This window comes from Myotis davidii, unplaced genomic scaffold (assembly GCF_000327345.1).
Source record: "Myotis davidii unplaced genomic scaffold, ASM32734v1 scaffold299, whole genome shotgun sequence".
NCBI lineage: Eukaryota > Metazoa > Chordata > Mammalia > Chiroptera > Vespertilionidae > Myotis > Myotis davidii.
In genome coordinates this window covers 4,779,230-4,800,863 of record NW_006293088.1, presented here as the reverse complement: position 1 = coordinate 4,800,863, position 21,634 = coordinate 4,779,230, and the positions used below count along the sequence as shown (strand labels likewise).

The following is a 21,634-nucleotide window of genomic DNA, read 5'->3' as shown; positions in this document are numbered from 1 at the left end:
TCCTTTTACACTTGTTGAAACTTGTTCTATACACACACACACACACACACACACACGCGCGTGCGCGCACGCACTAGAGGCCTGATGCACGAAATTCATGCAAGGGGCTTGGCCCTCACAGTCCCAGCTGCCTCAGTCCTTGCAGCCCCGGCTTCATCCAGAAGGTCGTCTGGTAGGTCTCCAGACAGTTGTTCTGCCATCTGGTATAATTAGCATATTAGCTCTTTATTATATAGGATCCGGTATAATTAGCATATTAGCTCTTTATTACATAGGAAGGATGTGTGATCTCTTGTGTGTGGTGGCTCTCACTTAGCATAATGTTTTCAGGTTCACTGTAGCAGTACTTCATGCCTATTATGGCTCAGTGATATTCCATTGTGTGGACATATAGCATTTCGTTTATCCACTCACTCATTGATGGATACTATGTTACCTTACTTCTGGCTGTTGTGAACAGTGCTGCCATGATCCACATGCCTGTTCTTGTGTTTAAGGATTTGTTTTTCAAATTTTTGAATGTATACCTAGGAGGGTAATTTTGTGTGGAACTTTTTGAGGACCCATTATACTGTTTTCCACAGGAGCCGAACCACTGTACATTCCCACCAGCTAAGTACAATGGTTCCAGTTCCTCCTCATCCGAAGCAACTGGTTATTTTCTGTTGTTTTGATTGTAGCCATCCTACTGGTGTAGAGTGGTATCTCATTGTGGTTTGATATGCGTTTCCTTTATAGCTAATGATGCTGGGGATCTTTTCATGTGCTTATTGGCCATTTATTTGTATATCTTTGGAAAAATGTCTGTTCAAGCCCTTGCTCATTTAACATTTTGACTTTTGCCTTATAATTCTTAAATTTAGCCATTCCTTACATAATAAGGATACACGTACTATACCAGATATATTATTAGCAAATATCTTCTCCTATTTGTGGGTTGTCATTTTGCTTTTTTAAAAAACTTATCTTTAGTGTTGAAAGTATTACAGATGTCCACGTTGTTTTATTTTTCCCCTTTGACCCCTTCCACCCTGCACCTGCCCCTCCCAGCATTTTACTTTCTTGATGGTATTCCTGGAAGGGCAAAAGTTCTTAATTTTGTTGAAATCTAACTTACCTATTTTTTGGTTACTTGTGCTTTTGATGCCACGAAAACTAGTTTTTAACTTTGAATTTATCAGTCCCTTTTTTATGATAAACCTTAATGGGGGGAGGGGGCAATGGGGGATAAGGACACATATGTAATACCTTAATCAATAAAAATAATTTAAAAAAAGTTTAATGGGAACAGGAGAATAATCTAAATACATTCATCAAAATACCCTAAAGTGTAGGTAGGCTGCAATATTCCAGAAAGCTTAGGATTCCTAAGCCACAGAGAAATGTCACACGATTGAATTGCAGGAAGGTGAGTGTGAGCCCTTTTTTCCTTTCCTCCCAGAGGGACTTCTGATTTCTTGCCCAGACTTGGGGCTGCTGTGATGCCGGTGTGCTGCCTGGCAAGGAGTAGTGCTAATTCTTGGACCCTTAGAATGTCTGGCTTAGTTTTTTGGCCTCCAAAGATATATAGTTATCCTGAATTTTAAGTTACTAAAATTATATCTGAATTTTAAGCCACTAAAATTATTAGGAGAGGGGAAATATCAGAGTATGTCTTCTGACAAATGAATCTTAAATTATACAGGAAAACAACACAACCTTGATCTTTCTGCAACTCGAGTCACTTTTTCTTCTATGATTTAAAGAGACGACCTTCTGGATGAAGCCGGGGCTGCAAGGACTGAGGCAGCCGGGACTGCGAGGGCCGAGCCCCTTGCACGAATTTCGTGCATTGGGCCTCTAGTTTTATGATAAATCATTAGAAACAGAAAATAAGAAAGAATTGCCTCCAGTGACGCGCACTGGAGGTTTTATGTGTTTGCTTATGAGTACTTAAATACATGTGTGAGTATATACATATGTGTGAGTTATATATGTAATTTTTAAAAATTCTAGTTTACAGGAGGGAACTGGAAGGCCTGTGGCTTCCAACAAGGCCGTTACCTGTGCAGAGCTCGTCTTAGATGTCTCGCCAAAGACACAAAGAGTCATTTTAAAGAAGAAGGTAAGAGAGCTTAGAATTTGGAGTTTAGAATAAAAGATTTTTAACGCTGGAAGAAATTCGGTTCTTCTGATCCAACCCCTCATTTTAAGCGGAGGAAGAGGAGACTTAGGCTGAGTGACTTGCTCAAGGCCTTGATCTGGTTTATTTCTTCCCACTGTCCCATGACACCTGCACTAGGAGTCCCAAGCACCTTCCCATCTTTGATGCCCTTTTTGGAAAACTTAATTCTGTTTGTTTTTTTCAAATCTGTGATATCATTTTCATTACTCTGTTTTTCTGTTGTAGTACTCCCCTAATCTACTTATTCCTAAACAGAATGCAAAAGTTATCAAACTGACAGTTTTTCCCCTTTTTATGCTAATGTTATTTTCAAGTCAATTTAGGGAAATGTTTATGCTAATAGACCTAGATAGAAAGACAGTAAAATTTGGCTAGAAATATTACAAATGACAGAAGAACTGGTAATAAATAGTTCAACCTTCAAAATAGAAGAAGTTTCAGAACAGAGCTGCAGAAATCACTTTAAGTGACTAGGGATTAAAACTATGAAAGCTTGAATTTAAGCCTTTATGTGGTGTGCAAATGTCTCTTACTGTAGTTCCTACTTGAGAACTTTGCCCTTACATGGAACTGTGGCTGCACATGACCGCTCTTTCTGGTCTGCCCACAGGAACCAGGGAAGCGTTCTCAGCTGTGGAGGATGACCGGGACCGGCATGCTGGCCCATGAGGGCTCGTCAGTGCCTCACAACCCCAACAAGCCCTCAGCAGCCCGATCCACTGAGGGCTCTGCCATCTTAGATATTGCTGGGCTAGCAGCTGTAACTGACAACAGGTAATATTATTCAAGTTCATTGCTTTCAAATTCACTCAGATGAATTCTATACCAAAAAGCGAGTCTGTAAATGAAGTAGGAATTTGTCTTTTTATATTTGTTGTTTTCTTCAGTGACAGAAACCTCTTATGTTCCCAAATATGAGCATTGGGCCTTTATTTTATTTTTTTAAGCTATGGAGATGTTTAAAATTCAAACAATAAGGATATATTATAAAAAGTGAAGGTTTCTTTCACCCAGACTTCCATTCATCATTACCCCCTAGAAGTGAACAGTTTCTTTTTAAACATCTTTAAAAAATTATGCTAACTCTTTTGAAAGCAGAAACAAATTATTTAGAGAACAATCGAGGAGTTGTGGCTAACTCCTTGGGTTCAAATCAGCTTTTTAGCTTTGAATAAATTCCTTTATTTGCTGTGCCTTAGTGTTTCTGTGAAGTCAGTGTATTTGTTTTCAGGTAATACCTTATTTTATTCAGAATGATTTCAGATGACTTATAAGTTGAAACCCACTATAAATAAATGTATTTGGAAATAAAACAGAACAAAGACTACTGAAAATATTTTAAAATGTGTTTGACAACCCTTCTCATACTGCATGGTAGCTAGTCCTTGTGAGAATACAAGAACCTATATTATTATATAAGTAAATAATAAATATCCTATATAATAAGAGAGAAATATGAAAATTAGGCCCGGACATCACTACCAGTTCAGGAGGCTGCATCACGACCAGCTCAGAGCATGCCCCCCACCCCAGTGGACACCAACCACCACCAGGGCTGGGGGCGGGCTCTGAGCTGCGCTGCAGTGGCTCGGAGCCCGCCCCCAGCCCTGGCACTGCTCAGCTCTGAGGCCACTCCTGCTGGGGGTTTGCAGGCAGGCATGCTGTGCAGCCTGCCCTGGGAGCAAGGCCCCTGGCAGGAGTGGCCTTGGAGCTGGGTGCCGCTGCACTCCTGCCAGGGGTTCACGGGCAGGCACGCCACGCCGCCTGCCCTGGGAACCTTCCTGCCCTGGGAGCAAGGCCCCCGGCAGGTAAATAGTGCTGCCCAACTCTGAGGCCACTCCCGCTGGGGGTTTGTGGGCAGGAACGCCGTGCTGCCTGCCCTGGTAGCAAGACCCCCAGTGGACCTATGGACCTGCCCAGGGGGGCGTGCTCCAAGCTGCGCCACGGCAGGACCAAGGCCCCCAGCAGACCTGCCCAGGGGGGCATGCCCCAAGCTGCGCCACAGCAGGACCAAGGCCCCCAGCAGACCCACGGACCCACCCAGCGAGGTGTACTCTGAGCTGCCGCAGCCAGACTGTGGCTTAGGCCCCCCCCTGCTCCCTGTGGGGAGCGGGGGGTCCTAAGCCATCAGTAGGACATCCCCTGAGGGCTCCCAGACTGTGAGAGGGGGCAGGCTGGGCTGAGGGACACCCACCCAGTGCACAAATTTCATGCACTGGGCCTCTAGTTTTATATAAATGATGGTTGGGTCCCTCAGCCTGACCTGCACCCTCTCCAATCTGGGAGCCCTCAGGGGATATCCTACTGACAGCTTAGGCCTGCTCCCCGTGGTTCGCTGCTCTCTGCGGACTTGCCTGCTTGATGCCACTGCAGGCCCTGGTGTCTGCTCTCTGTGGGGGCCTGCTTGCCCTTCGCCACCAGGGCCAGGAGCAAGCAGGGCCCTGCTGTCTGCTCTCTGGCTCGCCGCCGCAGGGGCAATCTGGGAGCCCTCAGGGGATATCCTACTGACAGCTTAGGCCTGCTCCCCGTGGTTCGCTGCTCTCTGCGGACTTGCCTGCTTGATGCCACTGCAGGCCCTGGTGTCTGCTCTCTGTGGGGGCCTGCTTGCCCTTCGCCACCAGGGCCAGGAGCAAGCAGGGCCCTGCTGTCTGCTCTCTGGCTCACCGCCGCAGGGGTAAGTGGGGCGCTGGTGTCTGCTCTCTGTGGGGGCCCTGTCGGGGACTACTTGCCCTTTGCTGCCACAGCCAAGGGCAAGCAGGACCCTGCTGTCTGCTCTCTCGCTGTGGGGGATGTTCCTGTCCTGCCCCGAGCTGCTTGTGTGTGCGCTGGCTTGGAGTGCCTGGATCCCAGGGATGTTCCCGCCCCGTCCCTGGCTGCTTGGCAGCTACGCACGGGCCTACAGGCTTAGAGCGGCCTGGGTCCCAAGGACCAGGTTGCACAAGCAACCACCCCAGCTGCTAGGCGCCTGTGGATGCAAATTAACCCTCCATCTTTGTCAGGTTAATTTACATATTCACTCCTGATTGGCTGGTGCGTGTCGCAGAGGGATGGTCAATTTGCATCTTTCTCTTTTATTAGTGTAGATAAAATGAATCCTTAAAGTATTACTGTTACTCCATGACCCTTTTGTTGCTTTCCATTTTGTTTTATTCCCCTTTCCTCATTAGGAGATACCAGCTGCCATAGGGTTCAGGCTAACTGCCCATTAGATTTTAAGGGAAGAGGATATTGGAAGGATGAAGAATAAAATCGTGGTCCTAGTATTTCCTTCAGGCTTGAACTGTGTGACTCAGAGGACTCACTGCATTTCCCTTTACCCCAGGTATGAGCCGCTGATGCTCAGGAAGCCTGATCGCAGGAGAAGCACAACCCAGACCTGGAGTTTCCGCGAAGGAAAACTGACCTGCGGGTTACACGGGCTGGTTGTCCAGGTCTGTACGTTTTGACATCCTTGGTGTGAGGAGCAACGGTTCAGCCTTCTTTGAAACAAGGTCTCAGTGAGGAGATCCATTACATGTTCAATGGAGAGAACTAATTACAGAGCAAATATGTATTGTCTCATTTTATCAGGAAAGTCAGGGAACTTTTGTTGAGCACCTCTGTGTATTTATATGGAAAATGTTCTTAAAGGTGATACATAAGAAATATGTGAGGGATGGTTGCCTCCAAGGTGATGGGATTTTTTTTATTGGCTTATTTGGATTTTTTTCTTTGACATAAATTACTTACGTAATTTTAAGAAGGAAAGAAAAATGTCTACTGAAAAAGCCCACCACTAAGTGAGGTGGATTGGTTTGAGGCCTGTGAGGTTAATACAATAGCTGCAGGAGTGCTTGGTAAAGTATTCTCAGCGACGGTGAGTAGTCATCGTGGGCTCTTGATTCTGTTTATTTCTGCATTCTTAGTGGCGCCCAAATAGCATTTAATTGTTGTAGCAAATGTCAGGGTGAAGATTGCTGTGGTCAGTTTCCCCTGTCCTCTAGTCAGCCAGTCTGCCCATGATGAACTCCCAAGTTCCTTATAAGCAAATACATTTGGAAAATTACCGGGAGTTTGGATTTTCTTCCCTCAGGCTTCAGGCCGGCAATGAGACCATGGATCTGAGATAGGAAGGTGCCTCGGGGCTTTGGGCATTAGCAGAACAGCATGCGTGACAATGCGTGCAGATCTGCCTCTGCCTGGGTTTTACCCCAGAGGTTCACACGGACACATTAGGCCCTGGCTGGGGAACTCTCAGTGTGTTGTTGCGGGTGGGAACCAGGCCGTCCTTCGTAATGGGAGGCGGTTCTCCAGGGCAGCGAGCAAAACTGCAAGGAGCCTCTGAGTGCTATTTGCTGAGATTTATTTTCTTTATCTCTATTGCCCTTAGCTTTTTTCATCAAAGGCAAGCTGCTTACTTATATGAAGCAACATCTGGAATGGATTTGTGATTTTCAATTAGCAATACAATTCAGACTTCTAGAGGCAAAAGGGGGCTTGTTATAATTGTTGGATTCTGAGTCTGATCCTGAATTCACTTCTCGTTTGTTTCTAAAGCCCTTGTAATTCTGATTCTCTTAGAGCATTTCCCCCCCCAAAAAATCTTTTTTGGTGTTTGTTGTTTCTCTTTTTAAAATACCTTTTTATTGATTTCAGAGAGAAAGGGAGAGGGAGCGAGAGATAGAAACATCAATGATGAGAGAGAATCATTGACCCTGCAACCCGAGCATGTGTCCTGACCAGGAATTGAACCGTGACCTCCTGGTTCATAGGTCAACGCTCAACTACTGAGCCACGCTGGTCGGGTGTTGTTTGTTTCTTGAATCTATGGTATCATTTCTCCGGTTGTGAATGACCCTGTAATAGTGTTCAGCTGAGCAGAATGTGTTTTGAGCAGGGAAATAGCTTGTTTCAATCATATTATTCAGAATAAAGTTTATTATAGGCATTTTGATGTTTTATGACACTGCCTTTATAAAGCTGTGTATGACTTTCTTTCTAAACTTACAACAGTCATGAAAGCTTTCTCCATGTTGAAATCTGTCCTATAAACCCAGTTCAAAGTATCCTTTTCATTGCTCAATGTTTAAATATTAACAAAGGGGATATAGAGACTAGCCATTGTCTTCTCTAGCCCTGTGTTTGCTCTGCCATAGGCATCATCCTGTAGACTTCCGTTTTATTTGGCGCATATAGCAGGAGGTACAGTCCTGTTCTGCAAAGGCCCGAGTAACTGAGGATCAGACGACGTTCCCAGCCTCCTGTTTCAGAAGAGGCACCATCTTTTGACTCTTTGGGTTGATTGTTCAGTCATAGGCCTGTTTGGGGAGGTTTTCAACTCTAGAATGTGCTTCTTACTGGAAAGCTGAGTGATAGTGATAATGGCTTTATTTTCAGATTGTATCCGATTTTTAAGCAACCCTAATGAGACTACTCCGAGAAACAGGGCTGTTGGTTCTTTTTTAAAAAAGCCGTTTTTAATGATTAGAATTTATTACTAAACCAAAATACTCTATTCATGGAACTCTCTTACTCAGAATTCCCTAAATTCATAGAGCATAACTTTTCATCTTGCCCAAGTAATTCTGTTTTATATCATCTATAATGTTGAAAAAAATAGGTAATGCTTTACTGTACATTGACCGTAACCCTTCAAAAGAAGATTTAAATTTGATAACTTGTTTCAAATGACACATTAAATTGTCAAAGTCAATGCCTTTACTTTCGTTCTTTCTTACACATCTTTCCTGTGTCTTTTAGGCCAAAGGAGGGCTCTCTGGTTTGTTTGATGGAGCTGAAGTCGTTCTTGGTCCTGACACTTCCATGGAGATTTTGGGGCCAGTTCCACCTGAACAACAGTTTATTAACCAAAAACTGAGGCCTGGTTCTGGAATTTTATCTATCAGAGTCATCCCAGATGGACCAACTAGAGCATTGCAGGTGATAATTTATCTTAAAAACTGACATGAAGGAATCTTAGTACCCGACCCTCATGGTTAGTCATTCAACAAATATTTATAAAGATACAGTGTCTTCATTTATCAAGTGAGGATAAGACCAACCTCACAAAGTTGTTAGAAGAATGAAAGAATAAGTAAATATAAGACGATATAAAAAATAAAGTATTAGTATAGTGATTGGAGATAATACAGTGTAACCTGAGATAGTCATCATAATCCATAATACCTCTTTAAAAAACCTCCTTATTTTAGACAAAGGTGAATTGAGGTTTGTGTATTTTGACTTGAGTTGTAATTCTAGATCACTACAGATGCCAGCCCCACTAGACGAGGGTCTCAGGTCTACAGCTTGGCCTTTGCCGTGTAGACGGGGAACAAGTTTGTTTCACTGTTACATAAATCTTACCTTAGCAGTGCTTTGGAAACCATTAACTTCCATAGGATTATTGACTATACAGTGAGTTTTGACCGACACAATCTATATGGAATGGGTTTCGCTGTATAAATGTAAGCCTTCTTAGTACACTGTTTTATTTGACCTCAGATAACGGATTTCTCCCAACGGAAAAGTGACCGTTCATCATATGAAGTGGATGAACTTCCTGTTACTGAACAAGAGCTACAGAAATTAAAGAACCCAGGCACAGAGCAGGAATTAGAAGTAAGTTTTAAGTATTGCAGATTCATTTATCATAAGTTTGGTTAGAATTTTGCTCCAGGTGTTCTCAATTTAAGCCTCTTCTTTTCTTTCTGCCCTCTGTGAACTCTAAATATAGGTGTTGCTTCAGTGTTTAATGTTATCACAACATGAATGTGTGAGTATTTAGTTAAATGACAGCTAAAGACTGTGAAAATGTTGCTAAATTAAGATGACAGTGAACAAAGCTAAACTACTTGATTTAGACGGGAATGAAGGTGGAGAATAAATAAGATAGACTTTTTTTTTTTTTTTTTTTTTGCCCCAGTTGATTCTGATATCTCCCTTCCCCTCTCTCTGTTTGGGTATTGGGAAGGAAGTAAAATATTTGAAAAGGAGCATGAGATGAACACGAAAAAGCACACTCTTTTCAGTGACCTTTAAAAATCAAATATCTATATGTAAAGCATTGTATTGGATGTTATGCTAGTTCAGTGAATAACTTATAAAGAGCTTGCATCCCAAATAGGGAAAATATTATAAATAATTATTCTCTTAAAATAAATGCAGAATGTCATCAGTACTCTGATAGAGGCATTATCATATCAGACTAGAGTTCTGGGGGGTAGGGAGGTGATGGGACTTAAAGGCATCAAGGTGAATAATATGACTAAGAAAGTGGTTTTCATCTGCTCAGGGATGAAATCCCTCTGTTTTAAACGGTCAGTATGCCATTTTTTGGTTTCCTTTCAGGTGCTTGTGAAGTTAGAAGGTGGACTCGGGTTGTCCTTAATTAATAAAGTCCCAGAAGAACTGGTCTTTGCAAGTCTTACAGGAATCAATGTGCACTATACACAGTTGGCTACCAGTCATATGCTTGAGCTCAGCATACAGGATGTACAGGTAAGGGGCAGGACAGTTTAGAACTTGTCAACCCCTTCCCCAATAATTTTTTTGTTAAAAACGTTTCTTTTTCAGACTAATTTTTTTATTTTGGTTCTATATAGTATTTTCGATGCTGGTTATGAAAACAGTTTGTAACTCGTCTTCCTATAAACCATATTTTTTTACCATATTTTCTTAGTATACTCGTCGACGACTGAAAAAGAACATTTTGTGAAAACGAGTATACACGTTTCTGCCGGGGAAGGGGTTAATCTTCTTGTGTTCTCGCTGAACACCCAACCAGATCCAGTGTTTGGTGTTCTAAACACTTTGGTGCTTTGGCAAAGTATCTTGTTGTGGCCTTCAAAAAGTCATTCTATGAAAGTAATTGTTTCTACCTACATTTGTTTCATTAATTTTTCTATATAGCAGAATTCTGAATATAGTAGCTAGTCTAGCAGTGACTTAGATAACTTAATGTAGCGTGGAGGAACCCAGGGTCCCCATCTTGCAATATTAGAAACAATAGGAAATCATCTCACCATGAGGAACTGAAGTTCATCATAGGAAGAAAAACAAGGGAACTGAACTTGTGCTTCTGGCCAACATGTAGTGACAGGAACCAGATTTACTCTCCTACGTGAATCGACCCCAAATCCAGATAAAACAGAGAGACAGCAGGTCCAAGACACTGGACATCAGACAACAGCGTGAGAGGTGGGAAACCAAAGAGGTGAGCCCTGCAGTTGCTCAGCTTACTGGGAAAGCTTCCCGGCCGTGGCACTGGGAGGGGAGGAGGAACTAGAATGGATGAGTTGAACAAACAGAGCTGGAGTCCTAGCACTGAGGCAGCTGGACTCCAGAGGACAGCATCCTGGGAGGAACATGCGTCACAGAAAGAAAACATGGGAGCTCTACGGAGGGGCCCTACGAGTATTCAGCAGAGGACAGATCAGTGATGTGTGTGAGGAAACTGCCATCCGGACCATCCGAAAGGATCTCCGGGATAGCACCTGCTGCTCCTCAGCTGGAGATGGTGCTGCTTCCTCCCAGCCAGACTGGATGCTGGGAGGAGTCCTCCAGCAAGTCTTGCTTCCATGCTGAGCTATGATTAGCCCTAGCCTGAGCACTGCTCCAGACCTACCTAACAAATCATAAAAGGAAGGTCTGAAAGGATAGATTTGTTTCCAAGTAACTTAACTGCACCCTGAACAAAGCTCAAGATGTAATGGAAAACAAAAATATTCAGCAGCCAAAGTAATATTCACAATATCTGGCTTCCTATCAAAAAGTACCAGGTGTGCAGAGGGGCAGGAAAACACAATATGTAATCAGAATAATCAGTCGAAATGGACCCAGAGCTAACACAGATGTTAGAATTTTCAGAGGACATTAAAACTATTAGGATAACTGTATTCTGCATGTTGAAAAAGTTAAGTAGAAACATGGAAGATATAAAAAACTCAAACTTCTACAGATTAAAATGAAATGAAAAGTACACTGGATTTGATTAATAGCAGATGACACATTGTAGAACAAAAGATTAGTGAGCTTGAAGATGTAGCAATAGAAACTGTCTGAATTTAAATAGAAAATAGACATATCTCTCTTATTGCACTTTATTATGCTTCACAGATACTGAGTTTACAAATTGAAGGTTTGTGGCAACCCTGCATTAAGTGTCTGTTGGTGCCATTTTTTAATAGCATTTGCTCACTTTGTGTCTCTTTGTCACATTTTGATGATTCTCATTAATAGTCCAGTATTTTTCAATATTGTTACATTTGTTATGATGATCTGTGATCAGTGATCTTTGATGTTACTAATGTAGTGGTTTGGGGGTACCATGAACCACTCCCATATAAGAATGCATACTTCATTAATAAATCTTGTGTGTATTCTGACTGTTCAACCAAATGGCCATTTCCTCGTCTCCCTTTCCTTATTCTGCCTACTCACTTAGACACAACTTGAAACTAGGCCAATTAATAACTCTATAATGGCCTGTAAGTGTTCAGGTGAAAGGAAGAGTCGCATGTCTTTCACTTTAAATCAAATACTAGAAATGGTAAAGCTTAGCGAGGAAGGTATGTCAAAAACCAAGACAGGCAGAAAGCTAGGTCTCTTGCACCAGTTAGCCAGTTGTGAATGCAAAGAAAAAGGTCCTGAAGGAAATTAAAAGTGCTACTCCAGTGAACATATGAATGATAAGAAAGCAAAACAGCCTTGTGCTGATATGGAAAAAGTTTTAACGATGGGGATAGAAAAAGCAAACCACAATATTCCCTTAAGCCAGAGCCTAATCCAGAGCAACGACCCAACTTTTTTCAGCTCTCTGAAGGCTGAAAGAGGTAAGGAAACTGCAGAAGAAAGGTGTGAAGCTAGCAGAGGTTGTTTATGAGGTTTAAGGAAAGAAGCCATTTCCATCACATAGAAATACAAGGTGAAGCCGCAACTGCTGATGTAGAAGCTGCAGCAAGTTACCCAGAAGATCTAGCTAAGCTAGTAATTGAAAGTGGTTACACTGAACAACAGGTTTTCAGTGCAGATGACACAGCCTTCTATTGGAAGAAGACGCCTCCTTGGACTTTCGTATTACAGAGGATAAATCAGTGCCTGGATTCAGATGACAGCCTGGCTCTCTTGTTAAGGGCTAATGTAGCTGGTGACTTTAAGTTGAAGCCAATCTTTTTTTTTTTTTTTAACTTTTTGTTATATATATATTTTTTTTTATTGATTTTTTTACAGAGAGGAAAGGAGAGAGATAGTCAGAAACATCGATGAGAGAGAAACATCGATCAGCTGCCTCCTGCACATCTCCTACTGGGGATGTGCCCGCAACCTAGGTACATGCCTTTGACCGGAATCGAACCCGGGACCCTTCAGTCCGCAGGCCGACACTCTTTTCACTGAGCCAAACCGGTTTCGGCAAGCCAATTCTTATTTACCATCTGAAAATCCTAGGGCCCTTAATAATATACTCAATCTATTCTCTCTGTGCTCGATAAATGGACAACAAAGCCTGGATGACAATACATCTGTTTACAACATGGTCAACCTAGAATTCTATGTCCAGCAAGTATACCTTTCAAAAAATAAGGGTGAAAGAAAGATGGTTTTACACAAACAAAAGCTAAAAGAACTCATTACCAGCAGATCTGCACTATAGACAGTGTTAAAGGGCATCATTCAGGCAGAAGGAAATGGTATGAGATAGAAATCTGGATCTACACAAAAGAAGGAAGAGTACCTGAAATGATGATCACTACGGGGGTAAATACATAAAATAATTTTCTATTTAAATCTCTGTAAGAGGTAATCAACTAGTTTAGACAAAAATAATTATCGCTATATTTTGGGATCTATAATACATTAGAGTAAAATGAATGACAATAATAGCATATTGTCTGGAAGGGGGGAAATGGAACTATATTATTGTAATTTTTTTATACATGAAATATTATGATGTCATTTGATTGTAGGCTGTTAAAGATGAATACCACAAACCTTAAAGCAACCACCAAAAGAGTTACACTTAATAATCTAACAAAGGAGATAAAATGGAATCATAAAAAGTACTTGATTAATCCAAGAAAAGGCACACAAAAGAGGAAAACTCAGAAAAGAGCAGGAAGATGGTTGACTCATTCAAACCTAACTGTATCAGTTAATTAAATGTACATGCTATAAACACCTCCAATTAAAAGACAAAAGTTACAGGTTAGATTAAAAAGTACAACCCAATTATATACTGCCTACAAAAACACACACATTAAAATTAAAGACCCAAATAGGTTAAAAACAAAATAATGGAAAAAGATATACCAGGCTAACACTTGTCATAAGAAAGTGGGAATGAGTAGATTATATCAGACAAAATAATTTACAGAGCAAAGAACATTACCAGGGGTTAGAAAGGTAATTTCCTAATGATAAAAGAGACAGTTAATCAAGAGGGCATAACATTCCTGAATATGTAGACAGAACTTTAAAATATACAAAGAAAAAAAATCTGAAAGAAGAATATAGACAAATACACAATTATAGTAGAAGATTTCATTGCCACTCTCTGAATATTTGGTAGAACAAATAAGCAGAAAATCATGAAAGACATACTAGATTTGAACAGCACTACCAACCCACTAGGCCTAATGGATATTTATAGAACACTCCACCCAGCAACAGCAGGACACATGTTCTTCTCCAGTGCACGTGAACATTTCCAAGATGGAACACATTCTGGACCATAAAACGATTCTCAACAAATTCAGAAGGATTTAAGTCACACCCAGTATGCTCTTTGATCACAATGGAATTAAAGTAGATATAATGGAAAAGGAGTTAGGAAAATCCCCAAAATATTTGGAAACTAAATAGTAGACTCCCAAATAACCCATAGATCAAAGAGCAAATCAAAGTAGAAATTAGAAAATATTTTGAACTGAATGAGAATGAAAACACAACATATCAGAATTTGTGGAATGCTGCTAAACATCACCAACAACAAACCCAAAATAAGCAGAAGAAGGGAAATAATAAGGATCTCAGCAGAAATTAATGAAGTAGAAACCAGCAACTACAGTAGAAAAAAATCAACTAAAAAGCTGGTTCTCTAAGATCAGTGCGGCCAGGACTAAAAAGAGAAGGCACAAATTACCAATATCAGGAAAGCGGAGGTGCCAGTCAAGTAAAAAAATTGACGTCTCTCTGGGAATGGAGCTTTTGGGGGAGCTGCAAGCCCATCATGGCCCCTCCTCGGCCTGCCAGGCCCCTGTGTGTTCACCGTGGTTGCAGGGCTGTTAGTTTCTGAGGCCTCTATGGACCTGGGGAGGACGAGTGGGAGTGACAAGTGAAAATGCCACAGAGCTGTTCTCGAATTTTAGCTAATTTTCTTGAATAAATGATCCCTGGATAGTTGCAGACCTTTAACTTTCAGAGTTCTGAAATACTAGATTTTGACTATTTTTGCCAGTTTTATTGTGATGCTATCAAGACAATTCTCTTTGTAACACCATTCCTGGGATCCTCCTCTCCAGCCTTCACCAAGCTTGAAATGCTATTATTGTGGGTCTTCAATGAGACTATATTTTTACAGCTGCTGTTTAGACAGAGTCAAATGGCAAGGGTACTTCCTGAGCAGCCTGCATATTGTGAGACCCCAGTCAAAGGTAGAAATGAGAACCGAGCCACTTGGCTGTTTTTGTTTTATTTTGCCTTTTCATGTCCTAGGTGGACAATCAGCTCATTGGTACCACTCAGCCCTTCATGCTCTACGTGACACCCCTGAGCAATGAGAATGAGGTCATTGAGACAGGCCCTGCCGTGCAGGTGAATGCGGTGAAGTTCCCCAGTAAGAGTGCGCTGACCAACATCTACAAGGTAGGCTGGTGGGTTTGAGCTGTGCCGGGTTTGTTCCCTCACAGCCAAGTGTCTGAGCAGCAGAGCAGGGTGTGGACGGAAATAGTCCTGTGGGGTGAAGGCACAGTGGCTTATTAAACCGTGGAAAGGAATTGACAGGAACTCCTCTTAGCACTGTGTTCTCAACTGTGTGTGTGCTGACCTTGTCTGTGGTAGCTCTGACTCCATTGGGGGCCAGAGTCCGTGAAGTCTTGGTGGGAAAGCATAGTGTCTTCTAGACTGATTGGGACCCAGGCATAATCCAGATGTATTATTAAAATAGAATAATCCAGAATACTATTGAAAAGGGGCAGGAGGGGTCTGACCTTGCGACTGACATCCTCCTATGGAAGCTGCCAAACTGTTTGCTAAAAGTGGACCCTTCAGAAATAAACTTTCTTTCCTGGAGAATCTGCATGCATAAGCAGGCTGTATGGCAGCAAGTCCTGAAAAAGTAGGAGCTGACAAAGAGGTTGCTTCCTATAGTTCTGATCCTTTGTCACTGGTGTGATGAGGCCAGGCCTCACAATCATTAGCCCACACGTGCTGCTCCTTAAACTAGCTGCCAGCCATGTGAGCTCAGCACCGTGAGGTTCACCCACCGCAGTGCATCTGAAAGTGTCATGCTGACTAAGGAGACCCAGGTGCCCTCAGAACCAAACAATCAAGGGGTGAATTGTCTAAACGTGGAATTTGGGGCTAATTGTAACAATGTAGAGAGAGATGAGCCAGAAATACTTTGGCAATCTATATATACAAAAGGCTAATGTGCTCGGTGTCCTACCATCCGGGTAATGACATCACATAGCAACTCCCAGCTTCCTCTCCCTAGCGACCAGCCTCCTTGCAGTTTTGTCAGCCCAGGAACACGACTTGCTTCAAAGCCAGGTGGAAACATTTCACACTGTAACCAAATGTCTGTGAAGCGTTTTCCTGTGCCTCATCTCATTTGATCCTTTCAGAAGTCCTCAAGTAGGTAGATAGGAGACTTGGTAGAATCCTATTTTCTTTTGATTAGCCAGAAAACAGAGATTTAGAAAGCTTAGAAACTTGACCTGACTGAAAAGAAGTAAGAAATGGTGGACCTTGAAAATGACTTCAGGTTTTCTCAGTGCAGAATATCATCAAACACTGCTGCAGTTAAATATCTTACTGTTTATTCTCCCTGAGTGATCTACAATAATAATCTGCTTCGTGTTGGTATTTACTGCTGTGTTGCTGACAATTACCCGAAAGAGAAATTGGGGTGTTCCACTGGGCTGGAAAAAGTTTAGCTAAATCAGAAAGCAGGTCTAATTAAGCAAGTTTATCCTATATAATGAAAGCCTATGGGCTGTGCTGAAGGGATCCCCCTTGAGTGCACAAATTTCATGCACCGGGCCTCTAGTCTACATATATATATATATAGAGCTCTTGCTGGTGCCAGTCGCATGTGTGTGTTTCGATCTGTCATTGTCAATCATGAATTTGGTTGACACATCTTTTATAGAGAAAGGGCAAATAGTTATTTCTTCTAATTAATTTCCTTTCAGTGTGCACTAACTTCCTTTCAATGTGCACCAAGCCACTAGTTGACACTAAAATCATGTGAGTAAAGAATCCATAGCCTGTCCTTGGGGTCTTCGCACTGGCACAGAAAACCTGAATGGGAGTTTTTTCTGGGGTTCACGCTGTTAAGTTAGAATTCCTTTATCCCTAGCACCTGATGGTCACGGCTCAGAGGTTCACGGTGCAGATCGAAGAGAAGCTGCTCCTCAAGCTGCTGAGTTTCTTTGGCTACGATCAAGCAGAATCAGGTAATGGTGAACGTTCTGGGTTTGTGTCTGGGAATTGGCCCCAAACCGGCATTTTTTAGCCTGCTTGTGGAAATAAGGTTTTGGATATAAGCTCTCTTTCCACATCGTAGCCTGAACCAGGAAGGTTTGTGTTTCAGTTTTCAGAGTATTGCTTGTTGACAGGTTGAAGTACATCTGGGCGTGAAGGAGGCGGCTCAGAGGTGTCCTGGAATGCCAGGCGCTAAGCCTTTGGGAAGCTGTATACTCTTCCTCTTTGTTCTGCGTTTTTTGACTCCTCTCCTCTGGGCTAACAGAAATGATGTTAGTTATTTAGCAAACCACTTTGTTTCCTAACCTTTGTTTATGAAGCAGACCGAGGGCCAAGAATCAGAAATCCCTTCGGCAGTTCTTTCGGTTTAGTGGAAGAAAAAAATTGGCTAGCCTCAGCTCCTTAACTTTTTACATTCATCCCCTTATGCCTTACAAAGGCTTCTAATTACTTTATTCTTCTTTGGAGAGGGGAGTGAGATACGCTGTTGAGAAACCTACGTTTTCCAGCTACAAAAATCGTTTTGTTTTAATTCCTCAGCGTGGCCTTTGCAAGACTGTATACTAGAGAAAATCAGTAATGCTTAGTCTTTGGAAGACTACAGTAATAGCTGAGCCTGGGGAAATGATACAATAGAAACATTTATGTTTATTGCCCCTGTCTGCTAAGGAAAAAAGGAATCCCTGGGACATGTGTGCATATGCACATACGTATACACCATGCAAGCAAAGTATTTCTGCCTTTTTATTCCAGACTTGGAATTGAAGCTTTTCGTGTATTTGGGATTAAGAACAAGATGCTGTCTGTTTAGTGCTGTGTTTTCACTTTGGGTTGGAATGCTGGTGTTTATTTGTGCTTAGACAGTCACTTAGGAACCTGCCTGGCAGGTATCTGTTTCCTTTTGGTATCTTCCGGAGAAGTTTTACTTTAAATTTGATTGGACGTGCTTTTCCTGTAAGCTGCTCTAAATAATCCCCCCCCCACCCCCCCGCCCTCCGCCAAGCATCGTACTGTGGATTTAGACTCTGTAAGGGCCTGGCCTGCCTTTCACCGGAGTATCTTCTCTGCTTCCTATTTCTGTGTCCTGATTACAGATAAGCTAGGCTCTGTTGCAATATCTTTTTTTTTTTTACCCCTTTTTTCTATAAATAGAACTGTAATAGGTACAGCATAAATTTATTTGGTAAGTAGATATGTATAATATCTTTGTTCTTATTTCTAAGGCACATGCAGCCAAGTGAACATAAGCTGCCCAAATGGGTGTGGGCACAACATCGAGTCAAAGGGCACATTGCTGTGGCTTAGCCCTTAACCTTTTTACTTCATGAGATAATAAGTGAAAAATAGGCCTCGACTCTGCTGTGCAAACGGATGCTCACCGTTTGGGAGAGAGAATGCTGCTGGTTGTGACATCAGTTCTGCATAGCCTGCAGCCTGTTTCTTTCTAAGGCATTATGTTTTGTTCCGATTCATTATTTATTGGTCATTGTTTATTTTGATTTGGTTAAAACACACTCCAAGTACTTACTTGGATGTCATCTTCTGAAATAAATTCAGAAAATCTAGGTCATTTATAATAATAATGACAACAGCAACATGGTTTTTAGAAAAATTACCAACAAGCACACCCATGAGCTCTCGCTTCCCCACCTGGATTCTTTCCCCAAAGGTGCTCGGCCCGGGGGTACAGAGTCACAAACCAAAGATTAAGCTATTGTGCTTTTTTGGTCAACAGCATGCAACAGATCTGCTTTTACAAGGAAATGCATCAAGATACTGTGCATAATTCTGAACCATGAAAAACTAAGTGTAGAGGGAATCGATGTTTACATTTTTCTGTGAGTTTTTAAATATGTGAATCAAGTGTTTGAATCATGGGGCTTCAGAAATTCATTTTTTTATAAAACAATTCTATCTTTGTGCCAGAGGTTGAAAAATATGACGAAAACCTCCACGAAAAGACAGATGAGCAAGGAGGAACACCCATTCGCTACTACTTTGAAAATCTCAAGATCAGCATTCCCCAGATCAGGCTGAGCGTGTTCACCTCCAACAAGTTACCCCTGGACCTGAAGGTGAGCTGAGAGCTGGATACGTTTTAAACAATGACTTCCTCAGAAAAGAGTGCGTGTGTTTACTCTTTGCTTTTTCTGTCCAGCACCATTTGTAACAGACATTTTTACAGGTTTCCTTCTTTAGGGGTTTACTGACTCGTGTGTGTGTGTGTGTGTGTGTGTGTGTGTGTGTATGTGTTCATTTTTTAAAAATGTTTAAGTATGACTTTGCCAAAGATTAAGGAGTAACAAAAGAGTAGACCGAGAAGTACATTAGAACTCACCTGCTCCCTCCTTAGCTCTTGTCTCATCTCAATGAGGTAAAAGCCTCCTTGCCTAGGGCTGCTCCCACACTCAAGAGGAAAACTATCACCGAGACAGTCTCTTCCTTTTGTGCCCAAGACCTGCCTGCCCCTCCTGGTTCTCTCCTCCTCTCTGCGTCTTCCGCGTCTTGAGTGGGTGACACTTGAAACGCCGGCCACTGCAAGGAAGACGTGGCCACTTGCCCACTCCCCACAGAGACGTGGCCTTGCCTACCCCCAGACCAGACGCAACGGGGTCATCTTGATATTCACCTGACACAGTCTGAGCAGCTTCTTCATTTTCTGCAATAAACTCTTCATTCGTCTGGTCAACATCAGATCATGTTTGGATAAGAACAGGGCCAAGTGGCTGCTTCATGAAGGCAGCAAAGTGGGGCTGAGCTGCTGGGTCAGGACCAGGGGGCGGGGACTGCCCTGCAGCGTAGACCGGCAAGGGTGCCCTTCCTGACGCACTGCCCGCTGTCCCGTCTGCTTCATTTGCTTTAATTTCATGTTTCCCAGGAGACGGCAGATACTTACAGTTAGCATGGGAGTGGGGGAAAACCATGGGAAAACCACTATCTTGCTAATATCCACAAGTATCCACTTGACTTCTGTGACCCTTCAGAATGAGTTTGTTTGATAAAGTGTATATTCCCCCGAGCACTTGGCACTCGCCCAGCGGGCCAATGTGAAGCATTTCCTGAGAGTTAAGGACTTCTTGTTTTTAAATTCATCTAACTAAGAAACACAGACACCTAAATATGCCTTTCAGATTGCTCCCAGCAGAAAACTTTCCCCCAGACTGACAAATGCAGCCTGATCTTCTCCAGGGGAACTGGCTCCCTGTTCGTCCCTGGTCTTGCCACCGCATGTGCGCCCTGCATACAGTGGCCGGGGATCAGGCGAACGTTTCATTGGCAGGCACTCTGCGCGGGAGCATTTGAAGGCATTTTCCAACGATTGTTAAGGAAATTCAGTGGAGCGGCCACATCATGAGGTGCGGGCGCAGCCACCCTGAGTGGGATCGGTCCGTGTTCCCAGCAGGGTGCTGGGCGTTGGGACTTCAGAGTTAAATTCGCAGCTTGTGGAAGTCACCGTTTTACCATGTCTTGGTTTCTCCTAGTGGAGCCTGGGACTCATAAAATAATGTCATTTATCCGAAGAGTTTCCTAACAGAGTAATACCCTTTATTAGCCGCTCTTAGGAAGAGCAGCGTGCTCTTTGTGACTATATGTAATGGCTGGGAGTATGTGCTTAGAAAACGGAGCCCCGTCCCAGCGCACGAGTCACAGGAGTCTGACTAAAAGGTAACCGTGTCTTTGGTGTTGAAGGAATAATTATCTTGATTCCCTTGACGCCAGGCCAGAAGTGAGGCTGTCAGGAATCTCAGAGCGAAGTCTCTTCAGGTTTACACCGAGGGAACGTTATTGCAGATGGAGTCTGTTCAGAAGGACTCGAAGCAGTCTCACATCTGCTATCTCAATTGGATTCCTTCCTCTGTGATGGGAGAAGGGGGAGGCAATAAGTTCCATTTCACAAACGCGGAGAGGAAAGTACAGCATCCCCACCCCCAGTTTCCCCATTATTCTCCCAAGTCTGCAAGTTAGAGTAGCCGACTCATATGGAGAATGCCAGGTAGCTTATATGTTCTCTCTCTCTCTCTTTTTTTAAAGATCAAAGAAGCCAGGAACCTTTAAAAGGTTTCACAAGGTGGCCTACAGCAGTTCTTTTCCCATTTAGAGCATGGGGGTATTACAAAAGCAGGGCTTTAATTGAGCAATCTAGTTTGGAAGAAAACCCACATTTTAATGGTCAAAGAGCAAGAGGGTGGGGGTGAGGGGGAATTTCAAACAAAGACACTATTTAAAAAGCCTAAAACTGTCTTCTCAAAGGCTTGAAATAATTTGTTGGGAAACTTCAGACCCTTTACTTTTTTCCTCCCCTTCCTAAATAAAAACCAGATTTGTTAAAGGAAAAAAGATCCAGTATTGTTAATTGTATTTCAGAAAGTGCCAGAGAGGGAAAGATCCCTGTAGTTTTAAACACCGTCCCAAGAGGGAAATGGGCAGATACCCTGCTTCACATAAACAGTCTCTATGCACCATAAATAAACCTTTAAAGAATGAATTCCAGACAGTTTTGTTTAGTGCAGGATAAACTCCGAGAGGAAAGGACGTGGCCCAGGGGCTGGCTTGCGATCTGAGACCTATGGCGTATGGACAGGTATTTCTCCTTTCAGCTCTATAAAGTTTCTGGAAGACTTCAGCAGTTTTTGTCTGGCAGAGGTCGGAGTAGACACTTTCCTATTTTTATTAGGAACTTATGAGCACAGATTGTTTTCCCCAGAATCCATTTTATAACAGGAAACTGCTACTTGAGTAAATGAGCATCAACTTAGGATACTACTGTATGTGATTAGTCCTCTAGTT

The 21,634-nt window shown here is 42.6% G+C and overlaps 1 protein-coding gene across 1 annotated transcript in view; it reads left to right on the top strand.

Annotated features, from left to right (window-relative positions):
* VPS13D (vacuolar protein sorting 13 homolog D (S. cerevisiae)) overlaps positions 1 to 21,634 on the top strand; it is a 236,959-nt gene that overhangs the window by 109,962 nt on the left and 105,363 nt on the right. Inside the window, 9 exon segments of the mRNA XM_006766790.2 lie at positions 1,996 to 2,104; positions 2,775 to 2,938; positions 5,487 to 5,595; positions 7,904 to 8,083; positions 8,648 to 8,764; positions 9,494 to 9,643; positions 14,855 to 15,004; positions 16,722 to 16,818; positions 18,773 to 18,921. Coding sequence (XP_006766853.1) covers positions 1,996 to 2,104; positions 2,775 to 2,938; positions 5,487 to 5,595; positions 7,904 to 8,083; positions 8,648 to 8,764; positions 9,494 to 9,643; positions 14,855 to 15,004; positions 16,722 to 16,818; positions 18,773 to 18,921 — 1,225 coding nt within the window.